Genomic DNA, 27,310 nt, shown 5'->3' with positions numbered 1-27,310 from the left:
GGGTCCCGGAGAAGTCTTCAGATACGCGTCTTTATAAACTTGTGCGCATCTTACCCAGAGGAGGATCCACAAGAACGCGATGACTTAGACACACAGCCATTTTAGGATGTCCCCCAGGCCAGCGCCTCTGCCTCCCCAGTGCTCTCCATACTGGATTATCTTTACAACCCTCACGCCAAGATCCAAACTTAACCCTTTCAATATACGCTACATTTGGGTGTAAAATATATGATTGCCTGCAAGGAGTCTCAATGACAATGGAGCGGTTGCGATGACTGGAGCGTCCTGTATAGGAGGGGCCGGGGGGGACATTACCACTAAATGATGTTATGCAAGGACACTTAGTAAATGTCGCACATCTGTCCGGAGGGGAATACAGTGCCTGACATGTGGATTACAAGGGATTAAACAGAAGGGATTTACAGGGGCGAGATTAACCCTTTAGTGCAGGGGCGAGACGTTCCAATCCATCCTGCAAGACTTTTCCTTGGTGTCATTTTTCTAAGGCTCCTTCGATTTGGTTACGGCTCCTGGAGACCATGTTGTTCGTGTTTCTCCCCCACGTCCTGCCTTCTGCTCGGGTCTTGGCATGCAGATGATTGATAAAATGTAATTGTGTCTGCTGCTCTGCAGGGGTTAAAGCGTTGCGCTTAGTTGTCGCCTCCTCAGGCATTAATATGGAGTTTACAGTATAATAACCCGCGTCTCTTCTTGCATATGGCTTGTTTGTCAGCAGTGGTACAGCTGGGTGGCACTGAATGGGTTACAGAAGCACAAGCCCAGCGTCCTATGCTCCCTCCCTTCATTCCTAGCAGAGAATCAGAAGCAGCCGGAGCGGAGGACCGAGCACACCGCCACTCTGCAGCCAGGTAAGTCATCGCTATCCACAGAGGTGAGGGCACTCGGGGTCTACGGGCATACATAAGACTGACCTTATTACAAGGAGCCGGCACCCAGGTTCTTACCTAATAATTCCTTGCCCCTACACTTCTTGACCCTGACTCTTCCCGTGAACGCTTTGTATCCAACTCACCTGTTCCTATCCACTAACTTACAGTGTATAGACTGGACGTCGTGATTAGATCCCACACTGCCTTATACATAAACTTGATCCCTAGATCCTACACTTGTAAACCTGACCATGTATATTGTGTACTTTGGATCCGAGCCATATCCTTTACGTATATGGCTTTGGGGTACCGCAGAACAGGTGGTTCCAAGTAAGTCCAATTCTGGGATCCCAATCGATGGAACAAAACCTTTATCTGTTCCCGACTCCTGTCTCACATATTCTCATATTTTTAACAATTCCCCATAATCTCACCCCCTGTATGTTCAACGTGATGATTCTACTTTCCATGCAAGTGACTACTACACAACTCCCCTATCTACCATGTCCCTGCGTATCACACCAGTTCTGACCGAAGAACATCCCTCATCCCAATATTATACTTTATACTGCTCTTGTCATGTCCAAGGTCACACAGAACTAGTGGTAGACCATGAGTTGTGGTCCACACCAAGACCATCGTCTTCTCTTCATAGCACTGCTTGTCCTTTGTGTACTGTCTATGTCATTCTATAGAATCATTTGTAGGTTTCTTAAGAGTTCTTGATACTTTGTCTAAGCTCTTCGCGTTCCTTTCGATGACGGGGTGTAAGATATCGGCTGGCGACCTGTGAAATGGTTGGTGACGCTGCTTGTTGACTCGGATAAAGTAACATTGACATATAGCAGAAAACATTTTGTTCTTTTTCCTTCTTTGGTTCCTTTCTAATATCCTGTGAAGGATCGGAGATCTATTTTATGCCACACGTTGAGATTTTGTCTCCTATCCAACGGTCTCATATTGTACAGTCATATGTCTGTCTGGGATTCAACAGCCTGTCCTTCTATTCCATCTGCCATCAGGGGAAAGTCAGGATATCACCATATGCGTTAGATGGTCCACTGGACCTGCTGAAATCAGCGTGTTTGACCGACATTGACCTAGTGCCATGGCTGGCTTCAGACTGCTCCATGATTGACCCCTGTCTATGTTCTATATTATGGCTTTCATCCCATTCCCCACTCACCAAGTAAATCTCATCAACCCATTTTCTCATTAACACGCGTCTCCTGAGTCTCCTTCTTCATCGTTGAGTGGGATTACTCAACTCCTTTGCCTTTAATGTTTGCCTGTGGACGAGTCTCCTCACTCACCTTCTCCTACCTAAGTGTATGCGCGCGGACATCTCCTAATACATCTTCTCACGACTTCTTTGGTTGAGTGCATTATCTTAATCCACCGTCTCAGAGTGTCACTTAACCTCCTTTCCCACAGTTGGCACTTGTATTCATCTTCCCATCATCGCATCAGTGGATCATCCAGTGTCTTCTCCCCCTTCCCCACTAAGTGCCACCTTCTCAACCAAGGTCGTCTTCTCAAGATCTTTCTGTATGCCTTGACGCTTCCCCATAAGTAATGGTGTCCTTTCAATCCTCCATGCCTTGTACTTTGTAATCTCCTCACACCTATGATCTTCTATCTTCCACCTCACTATGTCCTTCTTCATCACCTCCTTGGTGTCCTCCTATGTTCTTCTATTTACAGAAGGTGACCTCATGTCTTCTTCTAACCAAGGATCCCTCCCTTCACCTTTCATACGCGTCTTATTGTGTCTTTTGGTAATTTTTCTTATACAGAATCTCCTCCATCTACTATCCTTGAGTGTCACCTTGTTTGTCTGACTGTCCCCATAGAGTCCTGATCTGGTAATATGGAGAGGATCTGACTGTATACAGGCACCATATATATATATATATATATATAGGCTTCTCAGCTGCCGCTCTGTTCTTGAGGACTGCAGAGCTAGCAATCTGTTCTCCAGTGGAGCGTGAGAGGTGCGTCATGTTCCTGCGTTCTCCTGGTGACATGGAGCTACCATCTGCTAATACATCTGTCCCCTATCTATAACACCTGTCACCCTTCACTCAGGTGTGACATCGCAGCACGGAACAAATGCTTGGGTTGTCTTATTACCGGGTGTCACTTGTCACTTTGCCTTCTTGTTTCTTGTTCTGTCTCCTACAAATATCTGGCTGTTTCCGCTCTTTCTTACCCCCCTCTTCAGTCTTATTTACGTTCTACTTGGATATCATCCACCATTGCTGGTCCAGGTCCTCCAGGTCTTGTGACGGTCTTGGGTCAGATATCATAAAATCTTCCTGGAATCGTCATCTCCATATAAATCAGATTCTATTTACCCATTTAAAGGGGTTGTCCATTTTTTTACAATCTCCTTTTGATACAAAAATCCAACAAAAACTTACAGATGAGAGGTTGTCCGGCTCCTGGGATCTCCAGTGTCAGATGTAATCTAAGAAGGATCCCAATCGCTCAATTCCCTGCAGCGCCCCCAGAGGGGAAATAAAGCATTACATGATGATCATTGAAAACAGCAGGTTGTCCAAGTAGTGGTGAGACCAGACAGGTCCTCCAGAGAGGTGGACACTCTTCATAGCCGTTCTCTACTCTGGACAGTCGAAGGGAATTGTAAACCATCGATTCAGGTTGGGATCTAAATGAGACATATTATTTAAAGAAAACCTGACACCAAATCTGACAACCCCCAATGGTACCCAACATGTGATCGGCGCCGTCACCCTAAGCATTGCTGTGGTTTGTTTAACCAAATCTGTTCAGCCATTCCACAGATATAAGCCCTGTTATTGTTGGTGCAGATTAGGGTCTACTAGTCAAGTGGGCGTTAACACTGTGGTTTCTCTGGGGGCGGGGTTTCTGTGTGCTGTAAGTTATATAGTGTTACCGCCCACTTGGCTAGTGACTCTAATCTGCATGAACTATAACAGGGCTTATATCTGTGGAGTGGCTGAACAGATTTGGTTAAACAAAACACCAAAACGCTCAGGGTGAAGGCGACGATCACATGATGGAGATTTCAGACCTTGTGGCAGTTCCTCTTTAAAGAATATGTGTCCAAACATAAGAAATTAGCAAAAAATATGAATTTTTAACATCTATTTTTGCTACCAACAGTTGAAAACAAGTAAAAAAAATGTGTTTCTCTAAGGTCACTATTACAGGTCCCATTAGGGATGTCACCCAGCTTTTCATGTCACCTGAATGTCCATATGCCTAGGTGTCTGGTAGCCTAGGGGTACGGGGTATAGACATACTGTAAGACGCACCCACTTGATCCCTGTATTGATTCCAAGGGTTGTGTCCGGGGAAATTTGGAAAAAATTACCCAGTATGATACTAAATAGTGAGACAGATGTCTAGAAACCCGAGCGCGAGCGTTACAAGAAGTAATCCAGGAGGAGACTCAAGAAAGATGATTGAAAGCTGTTTTTTAAGAACGTGACAGCCCCGTATGTTTCTACATACACAACTCACACAGTTTTCATCTCGGGGTATAATTACTTTTTGCTTTTATAATGAGGCCTGGATGGGAGAGTTTATAGATCCGACTCGAGGCGGCAGAGAAGCGACAACCTGCTGAGAGGTTTGTAGGGTCAATGCAAGGAACTCCTTAAAGGACTAAAGCCCATATGACACATTCTGATCCCGGGACAACACACCTGTGAGAATTTCCAAGGACTGTCTCCAAGTTTTGTAAACGGTCTAGAACAGGGGTAGGGAACGTACGGCTCTCCAGCTGTTGCAAGACTACAACTCCCAGCATGCATAATTGTAAAACTCCAACTCCCAGCATGCAAACTTGTAAAACTACAACTCCCAGCATGCATAATTGTAAAACTACAACTCCCAGCATGCATACTTGCTCTGCTGTTCTTGGAACTCTCATGGAAGTGAATGGAGCATGCTGGGAGTTGTAGTTTCACAGCAGCTGGAGTGTTGAAGGTTCCCTACCCCTGGTATAGACTAACTTGGGCATATCCCAGTCCAAAAAAGAGGCAGGGATACTGAACCCTCACCTTCCAAGGGGCAGTAATCTGGCCCAGATTGGAACAGTCCTGGGGGTAAAATGTCCCTAAATTGATAAGGGAGGGTCAAATATGAGGTACATAAAAATTTTTGCTGCCAGTCAACCAAAAACTGCAAATGCTTCACAAAAAGTCAATCCACGATGGGCCCCCAACAAACAATGGAACCATGAGGAAAGGGGGGGGTCGGACGGACACTTCCTTGTAGTTCGGTCAGCCTCTATAGACGAGTGCCGAATGACACGTTATCGCCCCGTCAGTCCTTGTCCTCTCTTTAGGGACTTTGGTAAAACCTGAAGATCAGGAAACAATATCGATAATGTAAAAATTCCTTTAAGTAATGGGGTCAGATATTTTCTTGACTGTTACATGGTTGGGCTCATAGAAAACTTATTTCTAAGGGTAAAGCCCAAAATAAAATGTTACTGATTGTCTGGTATTAGAGAGAGAGTTCATTTACAGTATTTTGCAGACACAGCGCCTCCCTTGTCCATAGGCTGTGTCTGGTATTGCAGGTCAGTCCCATTAATTTGATTATTTCCCGTCTCTCACATTACATTGCAGTCCAAGGGCCAGATGATCGGACTTTCTGTCTTATCGATGCCCGCTTAGATTATCTACGGATGACTATAAATTCGGTTTCGAGTGATTTTACTAGACTCCATCTTTGCTGGGCTAATCCGTAGCCGTCTCCCCGGCCTCTCATTTGGATGCGATTTTAGTGTCTTACCTTGCCTGAAGGATGATCCAGACGCCGATGTAAATCCACAGATTACAGGATACTTGGGCTCTAACGCACCTCTCTATGGAAAATAATACATCTGTAGAACAGCGGGAAGGCTTGATGCTTTATCATTAGTGAATGTGAATGAAGGGCCGGGGATGCCCATAATACCCAACACCGCAGCCCGCCAATCGCTATACAGTGACTGAGCTATATACCATTGATGTATTGTATATATACAGAGAGATAGATGGGGGAGGGGAGCGTCTGCAGCCGGGCCTGGTGACTAAGAGGGACCATTGTTATAAATGGCTCAGGATAGGGCGGGGGAACCTGGAACATTTTGCACTGGGCCCAGGAGCTTCACGTTATGTCTTGGTAGATATACTATATATGTGAACTTCTTAAGGGGCACCTAAGTAACTGGTGCAACTGTCAGGGCACCCACAGACCCCGCTCCCAAATACCCGCGCCAAAATAATTTTAAATGGCCCTTTGATTTTAAAATATTTTGCATAAATTACTAATGCAGATACATGAGAAACTTTGCATTATATCTTATCAAACAAAAATGCCTCTTTCTTCACTTTTCAGGTTCTTTCCTCCACCTTCTCCCTTCTAAACCGTTCACTTTGACTCCTCGGCTAAATCAGTCTTGGGAGACAGAGATGGATTGTCAGCTCACAGAGACATCAGATTACATGCAGTGGTATAAGGGGTTGTGCCCAACCCCCAAATATTCACAACTTTGTTTATAATCTTCCCTGTAATCCTAATTCAAATGTTGACATCTATAACTTTAAGGCTCAAATGAGTCAAAGACGTCGATCTCCAAACCTGTATCGATACTTAGTCAAGAAAGTTATGGCTCAAGCAATGACGTCACAGGCGCAGCGCACACGGGGCTCTAATGGCTGCATTCACACTGATTCTGATACCACTGGCTTGTTTTCAATGTGTTAATTATGGTTTATCATTTCCTGTCTGAAGCAAATGCCAGCTCTACAGTAGAGTAAAGTACAAGGGTTATGTGGAAAGTAACAGGAACCGACAACTATGACATGTAAGTTGGATTTCTTTGGTGCCAGGGCTAGGGTGGTATACTGGGTTCTACTCATACTAACCTATCTATCTGCAGGGCTGGGGTGATATGCTGGTTCTGGTGACAGTAACCTATCTATCTGCAGGGATGGGGTGATATGCTGGTTCTGGTGACAGTAACCTATCTATCTGTAGGGCTGGGGTGATATGATGGTTCTGGTGACAGTAACCTATCTATCTGCAGGGCTGGGTGATATGATGGCTCTGGTGACAGTAACCTATCTATCTGCAGGACTGGGGTGATATGCTGGTTCTGGTGACAGTAACCTATCTATCTGCAGGACTGGGGTGATATGCTGGTTCTGGTGACAGTAACCTATCTATCTGCAGGGCTGGGGTGATATGCTGGTTCTGGTGACAGTAACCTATCTATCTGCAGGGCTGGGGTGATATGCTGGTTCTGGTGACAGTAACCTATCTATCTGCAGGGCTGGGTGATATGCTGGTTCTGGTGACAGTAACCTATCTATCTGCAGGGCTGGGGTGATATGCTGGTTCTGGTGACAGTAACCTATCTATCTGCAGGGCTGGGGTGATATGATGGCTCTGGTGACAGTAACCTATCTATCTGCAGGGCTGGGGTGATATGCTGGGTCTGGTGACAGTAACCTATCTATCTGCAGGGCTGGGGGGATATGCTGGTTCTGGTGACAGTAACCTATCTATCTGCAGGGCTGGGGTGATATGATGGCTCTGGTGAGAGTAACCTATCTATCTGTAGGGCTGGGGTGATATGCTGGTTCTGGTGACAGTAACCTATCTATCTGCAGGGCTGGGTGATATGCTGGTTCTGGTGACAGTAACCTATCTATCTGCAGGGCTGGGGTGATATGATGGCTCTGGTGACAGTAACCTATCTATCTGCAGGACTGGGGTGATATGCTGGTTCTGGTGACAGTAACCTATCTATCTGCAGGGCTGGGGTGATATGATGGTTCTGGTGACAGTAACCTATCTATCTGCAGGGCTGGGGTGATATGCTGGTTCTGGTGACAGTAACCTATCTATCTGCAGGGCTGGGGTGATATGCTGGTTCTGGTGACAGTAACCTATCTATCTGCAGGGCTGGGGTGATATGCTGGTTCTGGTGACAGTAACCTATCTATCTGCAGGGCTGGGGTGATATGCTGGGTCTGGTGACAGTAACCTATCTATCTGCAGGGCAGGGGTGATATTCTGGGTCTGGTGACAGTAACCTATCTATCTGCAGGACTGGGGTGATATGCTGGTTCTGGTGACAGTAAACTATCTATCTGCAGAACTGGGGTGATATGCTGGTTCTGGTGACAGTAACCTATCTATCTGCAGGGCTGGGGTGATATGCTGGTTCTGGTGTCAGTAACCTATCTATCTGCAGGACTGGGGTGATATGCTGGTTCTGATGTCAGTAACCTATCTATCTGCAGGGCTGGGATGATATGCTGGTTCTGGTGACAGTAACCTATCTATCTGCAGGGTTGGGGTGATATGCTGGTTCTGGTGACAGTAACCTATCTATCTGCAGGGCTGGGGTGATATGCTGGTTCTGGTGTCAGTAACCTATCTATCTGCAGGACTGGGGTGATATGCTGGTTCTGGTGACAGTAACCTATCTATCTGCAGGGTTGGGGTGATATGCTGGTTCTGGTGACAGTAACCTATCTATCTGCAGGGCTGGGGTGATATGCTGGTTCTGGTGACAGTAACCTATCTATCTGCAGGGCTGGGGTGATATGCTGGTTCTGGTGACAGTAACCTATCTATCTGCAGGGCTGGGGTGATATGCTGGTTCTGGTGTCAGTAACCTATCTATCTGCAGGACTGGGGTGATATGCTGGTTCCGGTGTCAGTAACCTATCTATCTGCAGGACTGGGGTGATATGCTGGTTCTGGTGACAGTAAGCTATCTATCTGCAGGGCTGGGGTGATATGCTGGTTCTGGTTACAGTAACCTATCTATCTGCAGGACTGGGGTGATATGCTGGTTCTGGTGTCAGTAACCTATCTATCTGCAGGACTGGGGTGATATGCTGGTTCTGGTGACAGTAACCTATCTATCTGCAGGGCTGGGGTGATATATTGGGGTCTGGTGACAGTAACCTATCTATCTGCAGGGCTGGGGTGATATGCTGGTTCTGGTGTCAGTAACCTATCTATCTGCAGGGCTGGGGTGATATGATGGTTCTGGTGACAGTAACCTATCTATCTGCAGGGTTGGGGTGATATGCTGGTTCTGGTGACAGTAACCTATCTATCTGCAGGGCTGGGGTGATATGCTGGTTCTGGTGACAGTAACCTATCTATCTGCAGGGCTGGGGTGATATGCTGGTTCTGGTGACAGTAACCTATCTATCTGCAGGACTGGGGTGATATGCTGGTTCTAATGACAGTAACCTATCTATCTGCAGGGCTGGGGTGATATGCTGGTTCTGGTGACAGTAACCTATCTATCTGCAGGGCTGGGTGATATGCTGGTTCTAATGACAGTAACCTATCTATCTGCAGGGCTGGGGTGATATGCTGGTTCTGGTGACAGTAACCTATCTATCTGCAGGGCTGGGGTGATATACTGGTTCTGGTGACAGTAACCTATCTATCTGCAGGGTTGGGGTGATATGCTGGTTCTGGTGACAGTAACCTATCTATCTGCAGGACTGGGGTGATATGCTGGGTCTGGTGACAGTAACCTATCTATCTGCAGGGCTGGGGTGATATGCTGGTTCTGGTGACAGTAACCTATCTATCTGCAGGGTTGGGGTGATATGCTGGTTCTGGTGAGAGTAACCTATCTATCTGCAGGGTTGGGGTGATATGCTGGTTCTGGTGAGAGTAACCTATCTATCTGCAGGGTTGGGGTGATATGCTGGTTCTGCCCATACATACACAGTTACTGGTTGGCTCTTTGCTCGGGGTAATAGAGGAGGTTCTTGGATTTTGGACCTACAATATGACACCCATAAGCCCCAGTAAATCACACAGACGGGACCACTTTGGACCTTCCCTTTCAGCGCCTTTTCTTTGAAGCTTTGGGTAAAATACACATTTTAATGATCTTTCAAAAAACCCTATTTTTTTTCTACTCAGCAGAAGCCTCAGTATAGAATTTCCGCAGCTGGTGATAAAATGCAGCATTTAGAGTCCTCGGAGCTTTTCTTCTTCCTTAACCAGTTCATCTCAAGGGAGTCAGAGAACATCCAGTGACGGTTATTGAAGCTCCCCATGTAACAGATGTGAGGAGCCTAAAATCCCATCCTCGCGCTTTGTTCTTCTCGTCCTGAACGCTGCAGATTTGCTCAGGTAACAGCTGAAGCTTAAAGGGGACCTGTCATATTGAAAATATAACCCAAAATGTGGGCAGCAAGTCATAGGGCGGGGGAGCTGAGCAGACTGATATATGATTTATAGTCAGGTGGGCGGTGCTACTCACCTACAGCTATGTCTGTATGCACACTGATACAGGGAATGTTGTCAATCACTGATTGGCACCGCCCACTGGACACCTAAAAGGAAGAGTTTTAGATCAATAAATGTCAAGTTCTGCTGAATCTCCTCCCACATGACTATATATCAATCTGCTCAGCTCCTCCTGCTCTATAAAATGCCGCCTGCAAATTTGTAACATTACAGGTTACCTTTAACACTTAAATGGCAGGAAAACTCAATGTCAATGGTTGTACAAGTGACTGCGATGGGGCCCGACAGCTCTGTGTGCCGGCTCTGTCACCTGGATGACGACTTGCTTAACCCTACCCCCTACCATTGAGGGGAACTTACTCTAGGCCATACCTTTCCATAGCCCCAAAGTTGCCAAACTGTCCCAAATTTTCACAGTAAATTTGGCAAAGTGGCTTATCCCATTTAGGAAAGAGGTCACGCTTATAAAACTTCTGTCCAAAAGTGAGCAATCCCAAATGGGTTGGGGTCTTCCCATAGCTGGGGCTGGAATGCCCAGACTTTACCAACCCAAATATTGGTAACTATTAGGGTTGAGCGATCAGGATCAGAAAAGATCGGATTCTGATCTGTGATCGAGCAAATTTCACAATCGGGAACGACTGGAAAATGATGGGAAATCAGATTTTAAAATCGATCCTGAAATCTCAAGATCGTCTCCACCCCAGTAAGTATGTTATACCGATGTCTGCAGATACCAATGTCAGGGTCACAATGGAGTGGGATCATTCTCATTTATCTCCCACGTGATATCTTACTGGTTCTGACTTCCTGTTCCTGTCTCAGCGCACAGGAAGTGCCTGCCAGTCAGGTGACAGCTGTGGCCAGTGATTGGCTGAGCAGTCACTTCCTGGTAAGGACCAGGATCGGTGTGGGGATCGCTAAGATTATACTTTATATCATTTGATTTTTATGATCTATGTTTCTTTATGAAGATTTCAGCTCCCAATACAGATATGATATTATATTATAGGGAATTATCCAGTATAGGATTCAGGATCTAACATTAGTGGCCCGGTCTGAATTGTGCTGCGGGGTCCTAGGATTTCTGTGTATGTCGGTAGTGCGAGTAGACGAGGTTTGGGATATTTTTAGATTTCCTCTCCCACACTGGCAGGTATAAAGCCTTGTACACATGACATATGGCGCCCCATACTGTGCCATATTGTGGAATTATTCTCCCCTATAAGCAGAGCTTTTATTAGCTCTTGCCCAAAATCTTCAGCACAATTTCCTGTGTTACCTGCTGCCTTGGCCTGAACACAATGTAGATTCCTATATACTATCCTATATACTGAATGGGTGAAATCCAGCATGAAGGACTGGGCCATAATTGACATCCTACATACTTGAGAATCCGCAGCTGGCTTGATTTTCTGCCCTGATTTTTCGGCTACCTGTAGATGAGGTTGTCAGGACTTCATTCACTTAGTCACCAGTCTTATACTGTAATTCGCTGCAGATTAGCAGACCTGGGTTCTTGCTGTTGGAATCAGAGGGATGCATAAATCTATAATGCAATAGTATAGGTGCAACGTGGAGCCTGTGCAGAGCTGTAATACAGTCAGGTACAAGGGGAGGTCCAAAACTTGAATGCTTGTCCTAGTCTTAGGATAAGTTGTCAATATCAGATTGTTGGGGGACCGACACCGACATCCTCACTGATCAGCTGCTGCGTCCTGTAGTTCTGCACAGTGCACAGAGCCAAAACCAGAGAGCCTTGTGCACAGTGTAGTAGTCACCAGGGCTGAATCTGCCATGAGGCGAGATGAGAATCTCGCCTCGGGCAGTAGATCACAGCGTTCCTAAGGGATGGTGAATGGATCAGATGCAGAGAGTGAGTGACAAGCTGTACCCCTGTCTGCTCTTATGACTGTACAGTTCCCCCCACAGTGTTAGAGACTCTGGGGTCAGGGAAAGCTCAGATTCTCCACCATTTACCTTCCTGTACCACAATTAATGTAGATCTCATCATTCGCCAAGGGAAAGACTCCCATCATCCTGTGCTTGTCCCCTATCTGGGGAGTTCCCCATCTTTGGATCGCCTTCTATTGACCATTGTGTGGACGTCCTCTATGTCGTCAGGGTTGGCCTCTCATTTGCTGATAGACTATGATGTATTTCACCTATGGCGGCCGCTGCAGAGGGAATGTGTGACCATCCCTGACAACAACAACCCATCACAGGAGATACAGAGAAGCCGCATCACAATGACAAGTAATCCCTTTAACAATGCACAATAGTCTAAGAAATGAGGATTCAAAAAGTTGCAAAATGATTTATCAGTGAACTTGTGTTTCTTTACATATTAGTAAGAATTGTTTTCCTCTAATATTCCGTGAATTGTAGGGAATATGTCTGACCATTGAGTCTCACAAATGTTCTGTAGAGATCACTCCTCAGCAGTCACTTCATTATCATCACAGTGACAGCTATCATCTACATACAGATAACACAGGAGCCACTATTCTCTATAGGTGATACTAAATAGAATATGTATCAGTGTATGGACGAAATATAGACATACACAACACAAAAAGAGAGATAGATAGATAGATAGATAGATAGATAGATAGATGATTGATAGATAGATAGATAGATAGATAGGAGATAGATAGATAGGAGATAGATAGATAGATAGATAGATAGATAGATAGATAGGAGATAGATAGATAGATAGATAGATAGATAGATAGGAGATAGATAGATAGATAGATAGATAGATAGGAGATAGATAGAAGATAGATAGATAGGAGATAGATAGATAGGAGATAGATAGATAGATAGATAGATAGATAGATAGGAGATAGATAGATAGGAGATAGATAGATAGATAGATAGATAGATAGGAGATAGATAGATAGATAGATAGATAGATAGATAGGAGATAGATAGATAGATAGATAGATAGATAGATAGATAGATAGATAGATAGGAGATAGATAGATAGGAGATAGATAGATAGGAGATAGATAGATAGATAGATAGATAGGAGATAGATAGATAGATAGATAGATAGATAGATAGATAGGAGATAGATAGATAGATAGATAGATAGATAGGAGATAGATAGATAGATAGGAGATAGATAGATAGATAGATAGATAGATAGATAGATAGATAGGAGATAGATAGATAGATAGATAGATAGATAGATAGATAGATAGATAGATAGGAGATAGATAGATAGATAGATAGATAGATAGATAGATAGGAGATAGATAGAAAGATAGATAGATAGATAGATAGATAGATAGATAGATAGATAGATAGGAGATAGATAGATAGATAGATAGATAGATAGATAGATAGATAGGAGATAGATAGATAGATAGATAGATAGATAGATAGATAGATAGAAGATAGATAGATAGATAGATAGATAGGAGATAGATAGATAGATAGATAGATAGGAGATAGATAGATAGATAGATAGATAGATAGATAGATAGGAGATAGATAGATAGATAGATAGATAGATAGATAGGAGATAGATAGATAGATAGATAGATAGATAGATAGATAGATAGGAGATAGATAGATAGGAGATAGATAGATAGGAGATAGATAGATAGATAGATAGATAGATAGATAGACTGTATGTAGATAGATAGATAGATAGATAGATAGATAGATAGATAGATAGATAGGAGATAGATAGATAGGAGATAGATAGATAGACTGTATGTAGATAGATAGATAGATAGATAGATAGATAGATAGATAGATAGACTGTATGTAGATAGATAGATAGATAGATAGATAGATAGATAGATAGATAGACTGTATGTAGATAGATAGATAGATAGATAGATAGGAGATAGATAGATAGATAGATAGATAGATAGATAGATAGACTGTATGTAGATAGATAGCACATTTTGTAGCAATGTCACAAGTCAGGGGGCATTAGCACATCCATAGGCAATGTGGCGATGTCATTGGTGTGACTCTACCCATGGGGGGGGGGCGTATAAGACAACTGGCTGTAGCAGGAGCTTCCTCTCTTCCAGGCCTCTCATGTCATCCATCAGATACAGATGGCGCAGATCAGCCCTGTATTCTCTGCAGAGTTTATTGCTGCAGACAGCGGAACAAACAGACAACAGACAGCAGGACAGACAGCAGGACAGACAGCAGGACAGACAGCAGGACAGACAGCAGGAGTGATGGGCGGACAGGCAGCGGGCCGGGGTACTTCATGCTCACTGTTAGCCCTCACTTCTAGATTTGGTTATCCTTGGCTTGACCCTGCAGCTTGGCCTAAGCCTTGAGTGATAGGACTTATACTGGATGTCTTGCCCCACAAGGAGACCTTTGAACCCGGGGCTGACTCTTGTGCGATGAGAAGCTGCCCCTGATCCCGTCTTGTTGTCGGCCATTATCCAGTGTCCTACTATAACTATACCGTAAGCCCCCTCCTCCGCTGATGGGTGCCAGTGCAGTGCGGTGCCCAGGAGCCGAATCTTCCCTCCTATACAATGCAGCACTCGGGAGTTGGGTTACCTGGTGCTCTCATAGGTTGCGCCATGTAATGGGATTGTTATTGATTGTCCAGAGCTGGGAATGTAATAATGAGACATTGCAGAGATGTATCTGCGTCCGGGTGAGCGGCGATCGCGCTCACATCTGTATTCCTGAGCAGAGAAACTCCACTAATGGATTATCTGTAATGAAGCAGAAAGCCGAGAGGTCAGCTCTCTATACATCCTCCGCGCCTCCTGCCTTCATCGTTCACAAATCCCCCGCAGATGCGCCGTTAAGAATAGTAACAATAAATTGGATTTTTTTTTTTTTCCTACATGAAGCAGCTGCAGCCGCTGCAGGAATATACTGTAGGATAAAATGAGGCTTATACTCCGAGGACAGGCGAGGGCACCGCCATAGGACTAAGTTCACGTTATCCGAAAACTCCGACAAAAGAGCCATTTGCACAGATTACCGCAAAATGAGGCGTTAAGAGAGACTTCTATATATCTACGCCGCCGCCTGCGCAGACGTCCTAGTCAGGGCTTTGTCTTGCTTGCCGCGATCTATGGCTATTGATTCCCGTAGGTTACAGAGTATACGGGGCTTATCCTATTAAGGACCATTAGGTGATAACAAATCCCAATAACCAAGAATTATGATGGAAGGATGACGGCTAGGATGAGATCTACTGTATATAGGGACTGTGATATGGATGCTATGGCGGAGCCTGTCATGTGTAGCAGAGCTGAGTTATACACTACTAGGATATGAGTTACCGATCCGTACACTACACTGGGAGCCGGACTCATACATGGCACTAGGAGTCCCTGCACACTCTGCAGGGACTCATAGCACCATACGTAACTATAATGCTAGGAGTCCGTCTCTTGGTATAGTGTCATGTCCGAGACTCGGCCAGACGAAATCTGAGACAAAATACCGGTGAATGAACTCCGGGGTACATTATAGCTCACAGGGGGGCTGTGTTATGGCCACTTACTACTCCGTGGTCCATATGGCCGTGTATTTGAGGACTTGTTTTAGTGTAACACAACGTTCAGCTCTGCTACATCCATGTATTAGTTATGGCTGCCCATAGGATAGGCAATACATGTCATGTCCAAGCCCTGTTTTTCCTGGCAGTCTCATGGACGTGACTTTCTATGGAAGTCTCATGGCATTGACCACATTTTAACAATGGGTACCAGGATTGGGGTCACATCTAGCAGACATTTATGGCCTATACGCAGAGGTGGGCGCTCTTCTGGGGGTCCCGGAGGTCACCTCCTATTTCGGGTGCCAGTATGCCTATACTATGGTTATATCTCTGGGGTTACATGGCGGTTATGTGTATATTACAGTCCTATAGCATTGTGCAGAGACATATAGCGGTAGGAGGTCACCTCCTATTTCGGGTGCAGTGTGCCTATACTATGGTTATATCTCTGGGACTATACAGCGGTTATGTGTATATTACAGTCCTATAGCATTGTGCAGAGACATATAGCGGTAGGAGGTCACCCCCTATTTCGGGTGCCAGTATGCCTATACTATGGTTATATCTCTGGGACTATACAGCGGTTATGTGTATATTACAGTCCTATAGCATTGTGCAGAGACATATAGCGGTAGGAGGTCACCCCCTATTTCGGGTGCCAGTATGCCTATACTATGGTTATATCTCTGGGACTATACAGCGGTTATGTGTATATTACAGTCCTATAGCATTGTGCAGAGACATATAGCGGTAGGAGGTCACCTCCTATTTCGGGTGCCAGTATGCCTATACTATGGTTATATCTCTGGGGTTACATGGCGGTTATGTGTATATTACAGTCCTATAGCATTGTGCAGAGACATATAGCGGTAGGAGGTCACCTCCTATTTCGGGTGCAGTGTGCCTATACTATGGTTATATCTCTGGGACTATACAGCGGTTATGTGTATATTACAGTCCTATAGCATTGTGCAGAGACATATAGCGGTAGGAGGTCACCCCCTATTTCGGGTGCCAGTATGCCTATACTATGGTTATATCTCTGGGACTATACAGCGGTTATGTGTATATTACAGTCCTATAGCATTGTGCAGAGACATATAGCGGTAGGAGGTCACCCCCTATTTCGGGTGCCAGTATGCCTATACTATGGTTATATCTCTGGGACTATACAGCGGTTATGTGTATATTACAGTCCTATAGCATTGTGCAGAGACATATAGCGGTAGGAGGTCACCCCCTATTTCGGGTGCCAGTATGCCTATACTATGGTTATATCTCTGGGACTATACAGCGGTTATGTGTATATTACAGTCCTATAGCATTGTGCAGAGACATATAGCGGTAGGAGGTCACCTCCTATTTCGGGTGCCAGTATGCCTATACTATGGTTATATCTCTGGGGTTACATGGCGGTTATGTGTATATTACAGTCCTATAGCATTGTGCAGAGACATATAGCGGTAGGAGGTCACCTCCTATTTCGGGTGCAGTGTGCCTATACTATGGTTATATCTCTGGGACTATACAGCGGTTATGTGTATATTACAGTCCTATAGCATTGTGCAGAGACATATAGCGGTAGGAGGTCACCTCCTATTTCGGGTGCCAGTGTGCCTATACTATGGTTATATCTCTGGGGTTACATGGCGGTTATGTGTATATTACAGTCCTATAGCATTGTGCAGAGACATATAGCGGTAGGAGGTCACCCCCTATTTCGGGTGCCAGTATGCCTATACTATGGTTATATCTCTGGGACTATACAGCGGTTATGTGTATATTACAGTCCTATAGCATTGTGCAGAGACATATAGCGGTAGGAGGTCACCTCCTATTTCGGGTGCAGTGTGCCTATACTATGGTTATATCTCTGGGACTATACAGCGGTTATGTGTATATTACAGTCCTATAGCATTGTGCAGAGACATATAGCGGTAGGAGGTCACCTCCTATTTCGGGTGCAGTGTGCCTATACTATGGTTATATCTCTGGGACTATACAGCGGTTATGTGTATATTACAGTCCTATAGCATTGTGCAGAGACATATAGCGGTAGGAGGTCGTGTCCCCCTATAGCCCCTCCCATTGTTATGTATCTACAGTACGGAGTCCTTAGCCCTAATCTTGTACATCGATCCTATACAGAGTGACCTCATTACATATGGCGGATCCTAAAGTGCCCCTTTATTTTGGGTCGCAGTGTTTGGGTCCCTTCGCCCCGAGCAGGTGGTTTAGGAGAAATTCCATCGCGGCTCCATCTGATGGAAGGAAAGAATGAATCCCTGTCTATAAATCTTTGATAGATTCTTGCAAGGTTAATGATGGGGCGCAGACGGAGTGACCCAAATATCTGCAGCACCAGGGCCGCGCAGCGCTGTATCGACAGGTTATCTATATTAATGGCCTTCCTCCGGGGCTTCTTCTGGGCTGTCTCCATAGATTTTTCCGCTTCAGCGGATCTCATATTTCATTCTGCACGTGCGCGGTTCATCGGGAACAAGATAGTTCAGGAAAGAAGATGACATGAGGAATGGGCCTGTAAAGTGTCAGCTCTGTGGCCGGTGCCCCCATTATCACCCCTTTATCTTTGGGGCCTCCCACCACGCCGCCGCCTTCACGGAGCTTGTATCATAGTTCATGTTGTCGCTGCGGTTCCGTATATATTCTTGTATATGGTCTCACAACACAATAGAATATGTCCAAACCCATCCATGAGAAAAATATAGGAAATTAGAAGCCTGCAGAGAAGCGGCGCCGGCCGCGCATTTCTATGGTTGACGAATTATGGATCTGTAACAGGCCGGCCATACATCTGCTATAGCTGTCGGCGGAATGCTAATGCGGCTGACAGCCGTTCCAGCCTCCCCTCCCCCATATATATGCGTATACGTCTTATCAATGGGATGAGGAGCATACTATACCGCCCAACACCCCTGGCCATATAATATGTGACTGGGCATGTCCGAATCTAACAGCCCGCTCCTGCTGTCACATAAGAGCCATTTTGTGCACTACATCGCTATACGGAGACACACAGAGCCACTGCCATATAGCGCTGCATTGTTCCATAATGTCCCCCAAACCCAATGGGGCTGATTTATAAGGAGCGGCGTACTCAGGGCCATTGATTCCAGGACGGAGAGCTGGTTTTATTTTCCATCTATGGAGCTTTATCAGGGTTTATTTTTTGTGGGACAAGTCTTAGTTTTCCATCATGTTTTGCCGGGTTCGCTTTGCGTTGCGCTTGTATATCTCATCTACAGTTTGTTACGGAGGAGGAGATTCCATTTAGGCCTATTTTAAAACATCGTTGCAAAATATAAGACATAAAGGGAAGCTATAAGGTCAACTTGGGACACTATAATACCCAGAAGTCCTTATAGACTGTCCCAAATATCCCTGTTGTGCCCACATTAAAGTACCCAGCACCCGCGCAGCTCTTCTACCGAGCCAGGACAGATCACTTTGGCTTCACTGGCCATGTGCTGGACCTCAGAGCCCCAGAGACAAGGCCAACGTGACCCATTAGACTCATCTGTAGGTGCAACAGATGGACAGGTTAACTACAGGGCTACTCGGGACCCCAAACCCTGGACCATAAGGACCTTTAGATGTTTTAGTGTCCCAATTAGACCCAATAGTTTCCTTTCAATAAGCTCCGAGCCCCATCTTACTGTTACGTTACTTGAGTAATGCAAAATCTAAGGGGTTAAATGGCCAGGGCTGGAGTTATCCCATATCCAGCACCCACAAGTGATGGCGCAGACCCCGCACCTGAGCCCGCGCCCTCACCACACTGCACTACCACACTGGTTCCCATTGGTACCGCCATCTAAAGAGAAGGGGTTAAACAGCTATAGAGGTCGTATAGGGTCAAGGGGATGTAGCCGCCTCTTGTCCAGTAATTCATCCCCTCCCCCATGTCATTAATCACACTATATGGTGCTGCTGCTTCGCATGAATTGCGCCCTACGGACGGTTCATCCCACACGGTGAGGACGGATGAGCGACCGCCACAATTCTCTTCATATTAAAAACCTCCTCTCGTAATCGCGCCATTACCATGATATTTTCTAGACGGGCACGTTGCCAAGTTCAGAAATCTGTGGTCCTATGTGAGTCACGCAGAGAGGACCCGGTGCAATCTCCGGCCCACGCACAGAAGACTTGGGTGGTTTTACAGATCTTCTGCACCCGACGAGGAGACGCCATAAACGCAACTGACACAACAAAGAGAATACGAAGTGAGGCCGTGAATGCGGAATTATTGCATGTCACAGTATTGGAGATGGGGCAGCGCAGCCCCCCGGCGCCCCCCGCCCGCCCGGCTCTGTCATGTTCCAGCAGTGAGATAGATGTTATATGCCCACTTGCAGTTCCACGCACTGAGGGAGCGCGGCGGCCGGGGCTTCCATCACTCCGACAGCTGCCTTAAAAGCCTATTAATATTTTATTACATGGTTTGCTTGCTCTTTATGCTCCCCTGCTCTGCCGGTGACTGACACATTATCATGTACGCTCGCTCCCTTAACAGGGGCTGCCCCAGGGGAACCTCGCACATTCTGGGATAGATTTGCTGCCTGCTCTAGAACCTGGAATATCTGCGGTTCCTGGAGAAACGGCTTTTCATATTGAGCGTCGTAGGATTGCAAAGCCATGGCAGATTTCTTCCCTAAACAGCGCCACACCTGTCCATGGGTTGGGTCCAGTACTGCAGTTTGAGTCCATGGAAGTGAACAGGGCTATTCAGCAATATGCAATGCAACCAGTTTAGACTACAAGTCCCAGCATGACCCTTGTTATCGTGTCCTAGAATTAAGGGGTCCTGCAGACTTCTAATGGGATTTGTGCAGTGGTCACAATCTCTTATTCTAATTCTTATTCACATCCAGAAGCCGCTCCGGAGAATTTTCAACTAACAATGGATTTCTCGCTCTCACTTTCTATTTTCTTTCTCTTCTCTCTCCTCCCTCCATCATGCATAGTTTGCTGCGCTCCTCCTGTGTTGGTGCCATGAGCGGGCTACAGCTGCCGACATTGCAGATTACAGCCTCCCCTTGACTAGCTTGTCATTCTGATGGCTGATACATTGTGTATACAGATCCCCAATCTCCGATAAATCCTATGAAATCCCCATATTATCTTCTGCTCCATTCCCCGGTGTCACCTGCACAATACCCCATAAGATAGATCTATATATAGTGATGGTGAAATATGTCGCCTGCGTACAAAGGAATCTCCGAATAACCAGGATATAAATGTGCTGCCGCTCAGTAATAAGCTCGCACGTCTCCGTCCTGCGATCCCGCTGCAGGCAGAGGGGACAGACGTCACATAACATATGTACCAAAGCCATTTCCATCTCGCCGCCTGCTAAATATAACCCTTGTGTTCCTGTAATGATGGCGGATACATATGTGAGCGGAGAAGTCACTGCCGCGCAGTATATAGGATTACTAGCAATAAGGTCATTGCTTCGGATCTGACCCCTGACCCCACTCCTCACCTGTAATATGTAACATATATGATCGTCCCCATGTCCTGACCCTAAGACATCGCACTAAGGAAATCGGACATGGACTTGTAGGTCTGCCGCCTCCTAAAGATGATGCGCGAGGCCGTCTCCTTTTTCCCATTAGGTGCGCTCATTTGCATACCGTTTCCCATAATTCCCAGGGGAGCATCAATGGCCGCACCGCTCTTATATAAAACACGGCATCCTTGGAACATCCCATAGTATCTGCAGATTCGGACCCGTCCTCTAGTGTTTGCACTAATAGTAGACATGGATGTGTCGGAGGAGATCCCCTCATGACCCGGGAGAGGTCGCCTATCACCATACAGACCGGTCCATATATAACATGGAGATTGAGTGTCTGAATGCTCAGCATGTAACAGTGCAGGGACATAGACGGCGCAGGGACATAGATGGCGCAGGGACATAGACGGCCGCAGGGACATAGACGGCCGCAGGGACATAGACGGCCGCAGGGACATAGACGGCCGCAGGGACATAGACGGCCGCAGGGACATAGACGGCGCAGGGACATAGATGGCGCAGGGACATAGACGGCCGCAGGGACATAGACGGCCGCAGGGACATAGACGGCCGCAGGGACATAGACGGCGCAGGGACATAGACGGCGCAGGGACATAGACGGCGCAGGGACATAGACGGCGCAGGGACATAGATGGCGCAGGGACATAGACGGCCGCAGGGACATAGACGGCGCAGGGACATAGACGGCGCAGGGACATAGACGGCCGCAGGGACATAGACGGCGCAGGGACATAGACGGCGCAGGGACATAGACGGCCGCAGGGACATAGACGGCGCAGGGACATAGACGGCCGCAGGGACATAGACGGCGCAGGGACATAGACGGCGCAGGGACATAGACGGCGCAGGGACATAGACGGCCGCAGGGACATAGACGGCGCAGGGACATAGACGGCGCAGGGACATAGACGGCCGCAGGGACATAGACGGCGCAGGGACATAGACGGCGCAGGGACATAGACGGCGCAGGGACATAGACGGCGCAGGGACATAGACGGCCGCAGCGTCTCCTGCCAGGGATTTCTTACGCCAGAACTTGCCATCAGCTTCTTTGTAATGATTTATAAGACAAACCCATTAAGTAATTGACAAAAGAGCCAAATTTATAAGAAAGTGGAAAACTCTTCTAATGGACCTGGCAGCGAGCGGGCAATGCAGATAGGTGTAATACAAGAAGGGATGGGCAGGCAATGGGTAGACAGACATAAGATGGCAGGCAGTGATCAGGCAGATATAAGAGGGCAGGCAGTGGGCAGGCAGATACAAGATGGCAGGTAGTGGGAAGGCACACACACGATGGTAGACAGTGGGCAGGCAGACATAATGGCAGGCAGTGGGCAGGTAGATACAAGATGGCAGGCAATGGGCAGGCAGATATAAGAGGGCAGGCAGTGGGCAGGTAGAAACAAGATGGCAGGAAGTGGGAAGGCACACACACGATGGTAGACAGTGGGCAGGCAGACATAATGGCAGGCAGTGGGCAGGTAGATACAAGATGGCAGGCAATGGGCAGGCAGATATAAGAGGGCAGGCAGTGGGCAGGTAGATACAAGATGGCAGGCAGTGGGAAGGCAGACACACGATGGTAGACAGTGGGCAGGTAGATACAAGATGGCAGACAGAGGGATCACAGACAGAGGCAAGTGATGGGAACAATAACAAAGAGGGAGGTCTCAGGGGAAGAAAATAAATGTGGACATGGATGAGCATTGGCAAGACAAACAGACAATAAGAGAGAGTGAGATTACAGACATCGGCACTAAGGCAGTGAGCGAGGAGGTGAGAGCAGGCAATACTGAGGAAGTAAGGTGAAGGCAGGTAAGTGAGGGTAGGAAGGAAAAGGCAAGCAGTACAGAGACAGCAAGCAAACATGGAGAAGCAATAGGGAGACAAGTCAGCAATGACAGGTAAGAGGGAGGCAGAAAGATGAGGAAAAGCTCATGTGGACAGGGAGTAAGTACAGACAGTTGTGTGGTAGAGACATGAGGGCAGGAAGCAGGGAGGCAAGAGGGTGAGGGCAGGCAGCAGGGAGGCAAGAGGGTGAGGGCAGGCAGCAATGGGCAGGGCAGTGAGGGCAGGCAGCAGAGATAGGTGAGGCAATGGGCAGGGCAGTGAGGGCAGGCAGCAGAGATAGGTGAGGGCAGGCAGCAATGGGCAGGGCAATGAGGGCAGGCAGCAATGGGCAGGGCAATGAGGGCAGGCAGCAATGGGCAGGGCAATGAGGGCAGGCAGCAATGGGCAGGGCAATGAGGGCAGGCAGCAATGGGCAGTGAGGGCAGGCAGCAGAGATAGGTGAGGGCAGGCAGCAATGGGCAGGGCACTGAGGGCAGGCAGCAGAGATAGGTGAGGGCAGGCAGCAATGGGCAAGGCAGTGAGGGCAGGCAGCAATGAGCAGGGCAATGAGGGCAGGCAGCAATGGGAAGGGCAGTGAGGGCAGGCAGCAATGGGCAGGGCAATGAGGGCAGGCAGCAATGAGCAGGGCAATGAGGGCAGGCAGCAATGGGCAGGGCAGTGAGGGCAGGCAGCAATGAGCAGGGCAATGAGGGCAGGCAGCAATGGGCAGGGCAATGAGGGCAGGCAGCAATGGGCAGGGCAATGAGGGCAGGCAGCAATGGGCAGTGAGGGCAGGCAGCAGAGATAGGTGAGGGCAGGCAGCAATGGGCAGGGCAGTGAGGGCAGGCAGCAGAGATAGGTGAGGGCAGGCAGCAATGGGCAGGGCAGTGAGGGCAGGCAGCAATGAGCAGGGCAATGAGGGCAGGCAGCAATGGGCAGGGCAGTGAGGGCAGGCAGCAATGGGCAGGGCAATGAGGGCAGGCAGCAATGAGCAGGGCAATGAGGGCAGGCAGCAATGGGCAGGGCAGTGAGGGCAGGCAGCAATGAGCAGGGCAATGAGGGCAGGCAGCAATGGGCAGGGCAATGAGGGCAGGCAGCAATGGGCAGGGCAGTGAGGGCAGGTAGCAGAGATAGGTGAGGGCAGGCAGCAGAGATACAGAGAGGTATGGGCAGGGACAGGTGCAGGATCATGGTCAGTGCAGACCGGCAGGGTTCGGGCAGTGACCTCTGCAGCTCTCGGAGATCTCTTGTCCTTTCTTGCTCCTTATTAATAATTCTCTTCTCCTTTTTGCCTACAGGAAATATTGGCCTTAATCTTTCAGACATGATGAACGTTTTCTGCCTCATCTTCGCCCCCAGGCCCATCACCTGCATGTAGAGAACCTGGGCCTAAGAGCTGACAATCCTCCCTTTACAGAAATCATGAGGAATGTCTTAAGACTTGTAGCCAAGGAAAAGTTATAAAACAAGAGCTAAGACAAGACAAGGTCAATCTTTGCTTCTTGGACAATGGCTTCTCCCAAAATCCTCTGGAGACACCAGTAATAGTGAAGAGTAATGGAGTATCTGCATGAGTTACAGCACCCCCTGCTGGACAGGTCCATGGGGACGGGTATGCTGACCCCTCTCCTCTCTAAAGATAGTGGGGGTGAAGGCTTCATCTGGAAATGTCTACCGCACCGCACACAACAAGGCGGAGAACTCCCCCAGCAGTTTCTGGATCCGGGGAGCCTCCGCAGGACTGTGGATTCTGGGGGCGGGAGGGTTGCAGACGTCTCTTTTTGGAGGTCAACAGATCCCCGGGTCTGGAGGGGAAAAGACTACTCAGAGACGACATTTGTAGACACTCAGGGGAGTCCAGACATCTGCAAGAAGTTACTGTACACCCCAGAGAAAGACATTCATACGGTGTCGTGTGAGGTGCGGGACGAGGACGTGCTGGATATGGAGGTGGGTGCAGGGTTGTGCAGGACCAAAGACCCCATTGCCTGATAATAAGACAGCGGTGTTATAGATGCCCCATGATAGGTGGGGCCCCTGGATACAGATTGTATACTGGGCCCCCGGAGCTCCACGTTTCTGGCTGTATTAGTATGTATGGCAGGGCTCACATATAGCGGTTTTATTTGCTTGGGATACGCCATTGTGTCTGACAGACAGGACTTGCATGCTTGGCTGCCCTACAATTGTCAGGTCATTTACAGGCTGATTCCCAGGGAGCCAGGGACGGAGGAGGCGCAGGAGGGGGAGGCGCAGGCGGGGGAGGCGGCAGGGATTCGCTTCCTTCATCTCTGCCATCCCTGTGACATTATTACAAAACATACCTGAAGATTTCCTTGTTTAGGAATTTTCCGGAGACGTTGCAGGGGCGCAGCGCAACCTGACGGATAAATCCATGTGAATTATGACTTAGAGTCGCAGAAATGTAATGATATGCAAATTAGTAGAATGTGGAAAATTCCTGCAACAAAGAGACAGCCAGGGGGAGGAGCCAGCGCCGAGCGTACTGACAGTGAGACCCCTGCCCCATAATAGAGGAGCCGGCGCCGAGCGTACTGACAGTGAGACCCCTGCCCCATAATAGAGGAGCCGGCGCCGAGCGTACTGACAGTGAGACCCCTGCCCCATAATAGAAGAGCCAGCACCGAGCATACTGACAGTGAGACCCCTGCCCCATAATAGAGGAGCCAGCGCCGAGCGTACTGACAGTGAGACCCCTGCCCCATAATAGAGGAGCCAGCGCCGAGCGTACTGACAGTGAGACCCCTGCCCCATAATAGAAGAGCCAGCACCGAGCGTACTGACAGTGAGACCCCTGCCCCATAATAGAGGAGCCAGCGCCGAGCGTACTGACAGTGAGACCCCTGCCCCATAATAGAGGAGCCAGCGCCGAGCGTACTGACAGTGAGACCCCTGCCCCATAATAGAGGAGCCGGCGCCGAGCGTACTGACAGTGAGACCCCTGCCCCATAATAGAAGAGCCGGCGCCGAGCGTACTGACAGTGAGACCCCTGCCCCATAATAGAGGAGCCAGCGCCGAGCGTACTGACAGTGAGACCCCTGCCCCATAATAGAAGAGCCAGCGCCGAGCGTACTGACAGTGAGACCCCTGCCCCATAATAGAGGAGCCGGCGCCGAGCGTACTGACAGTGAGACCCCTGCCCCATAATAGAGGAGCCGGCGCCGAGCGTACTGACAGTGAGACCCCTGCCCCATAATAGAGGAGACAGCGCCGAGCGTACTGACAGTGAGACCCCTGCCCCATAATAGAAGAGCCAGCGCCGAGCATACTGACAGTGAGACCCCTGCCCCATAATAGAAGAGCCGGCGCCGAGCGTACTGACAGTGAGACCCCTGCCCCATAATAGAAGAGCCAGCACCGAGCATACTGACAGTGAGACCCCTGCCCCATAATAGAGGAGCCGGCGCCGAGCTTACTGACAGTGAGACCCCTGCCCCATAATAGAGGAGACAGCGCCGAGCGTACTGACAGTGAGACCCCTGCCCCATAATAGAAGAGCCGGCGCCGAGCGTACTGACAGTGAGACCCCTGCCCCATAATAGAAGAGCCAGCGCCGAGCGTACTGACAGTGAGACCCCTGCCCCATAATAGAAGAGCCAGCGCCGAGCGTACTGATAGTGAGACCCCTGCCCCATAATAGAGGAGCCAGCGCCGAGCGTACTGACAGTGAGACCCCTGCCCCATAATAGAAGAGCCGGCGCCGAGCGTACTGACAATGAGACCCCTGCCCCATAATAGAAGAGCCAGCACCGAGCATACTGACAGTGAGACCCTGCCCCATAATAGAAGAGCCAGCGCCGAGCATACTGACAGTGAGACCCCTGCCCCATAATAGAGGAGCCAGCGCCGAGCGTACTGAGAGTGAGACCCCTGCCCCATAATAGAAGAGCCGGCGCCGAGCGTACTGATAGTGAGACCCCTGACCCATAATAGAGGAGCCAGCGCCGAGCGTACTGATAGTGAGACTCCTGCCCCATAATAGAAGAGCCAGCGCCGAGCGTACTGAGAGTGAGACCCCTGCCCCATAATAGAGGAGCCAGCGCCGAGCTTACTGACAGTGAGACCCCTGCCCCATAATAGAGGAGCCAGCGCCGAGCGTACTGAGAGTGAGACCCCTGCCCCATAATAGAGGAGCCGGCGCCGAGCTTACTGACAGTGAGACCCCTGCCCCATAATAGAGGAGCCAGCGCCGAGCTTACTGACAGTGAGACCCCTGC

The 27,310-nt window shown here is 48.1% G+C and overlaps 1 protein-coding gene across 1 annotated transcript in view; it reads left to right on the top strand.

The window, feature by feature from the left end:
* Nucleotides 1-595: 595 nt before the first annotated feature.
* TMEM91 (transmembrane protein 91) overlaps nt 596-27,310 on the top strand; it is a 36,841-nt gene continuing 10,126 nt past the window's right edge. Inside the window, exons 1-2 of the mRNA XM_075260811.1 lie at nt 596-869; nt 24,370-25,021. Of these exons, the coding sequence (XP_075116912.1) occupies nt 24,629-25,021 (393 nt within the window). The 5' untranslated portion in view covers nt 596-869; nt 24,370-24,628. The remainder of the gene's footprint in view (nt 870-24,369; nt 25,022-27,310) is intronic.

This window comes from Leptodactylus fuscus, chromosome 11, assembly GCF_031893055.1.
Source record: "Leptodactylus fuscus isolate aLepFus1 chromosome 11, aLepFus1.hap2, whole genome shotgun sequence".
Lineage (NCBI taxonomy): Eukaryota > Metazoa > Chordata > Amphibia > Anura > Leptodactylidae > Leptodactylus > Leptodactylus fuscus.
This window is presented reverse-complemented; position numbering and strand designations above follow the sequence as displayed.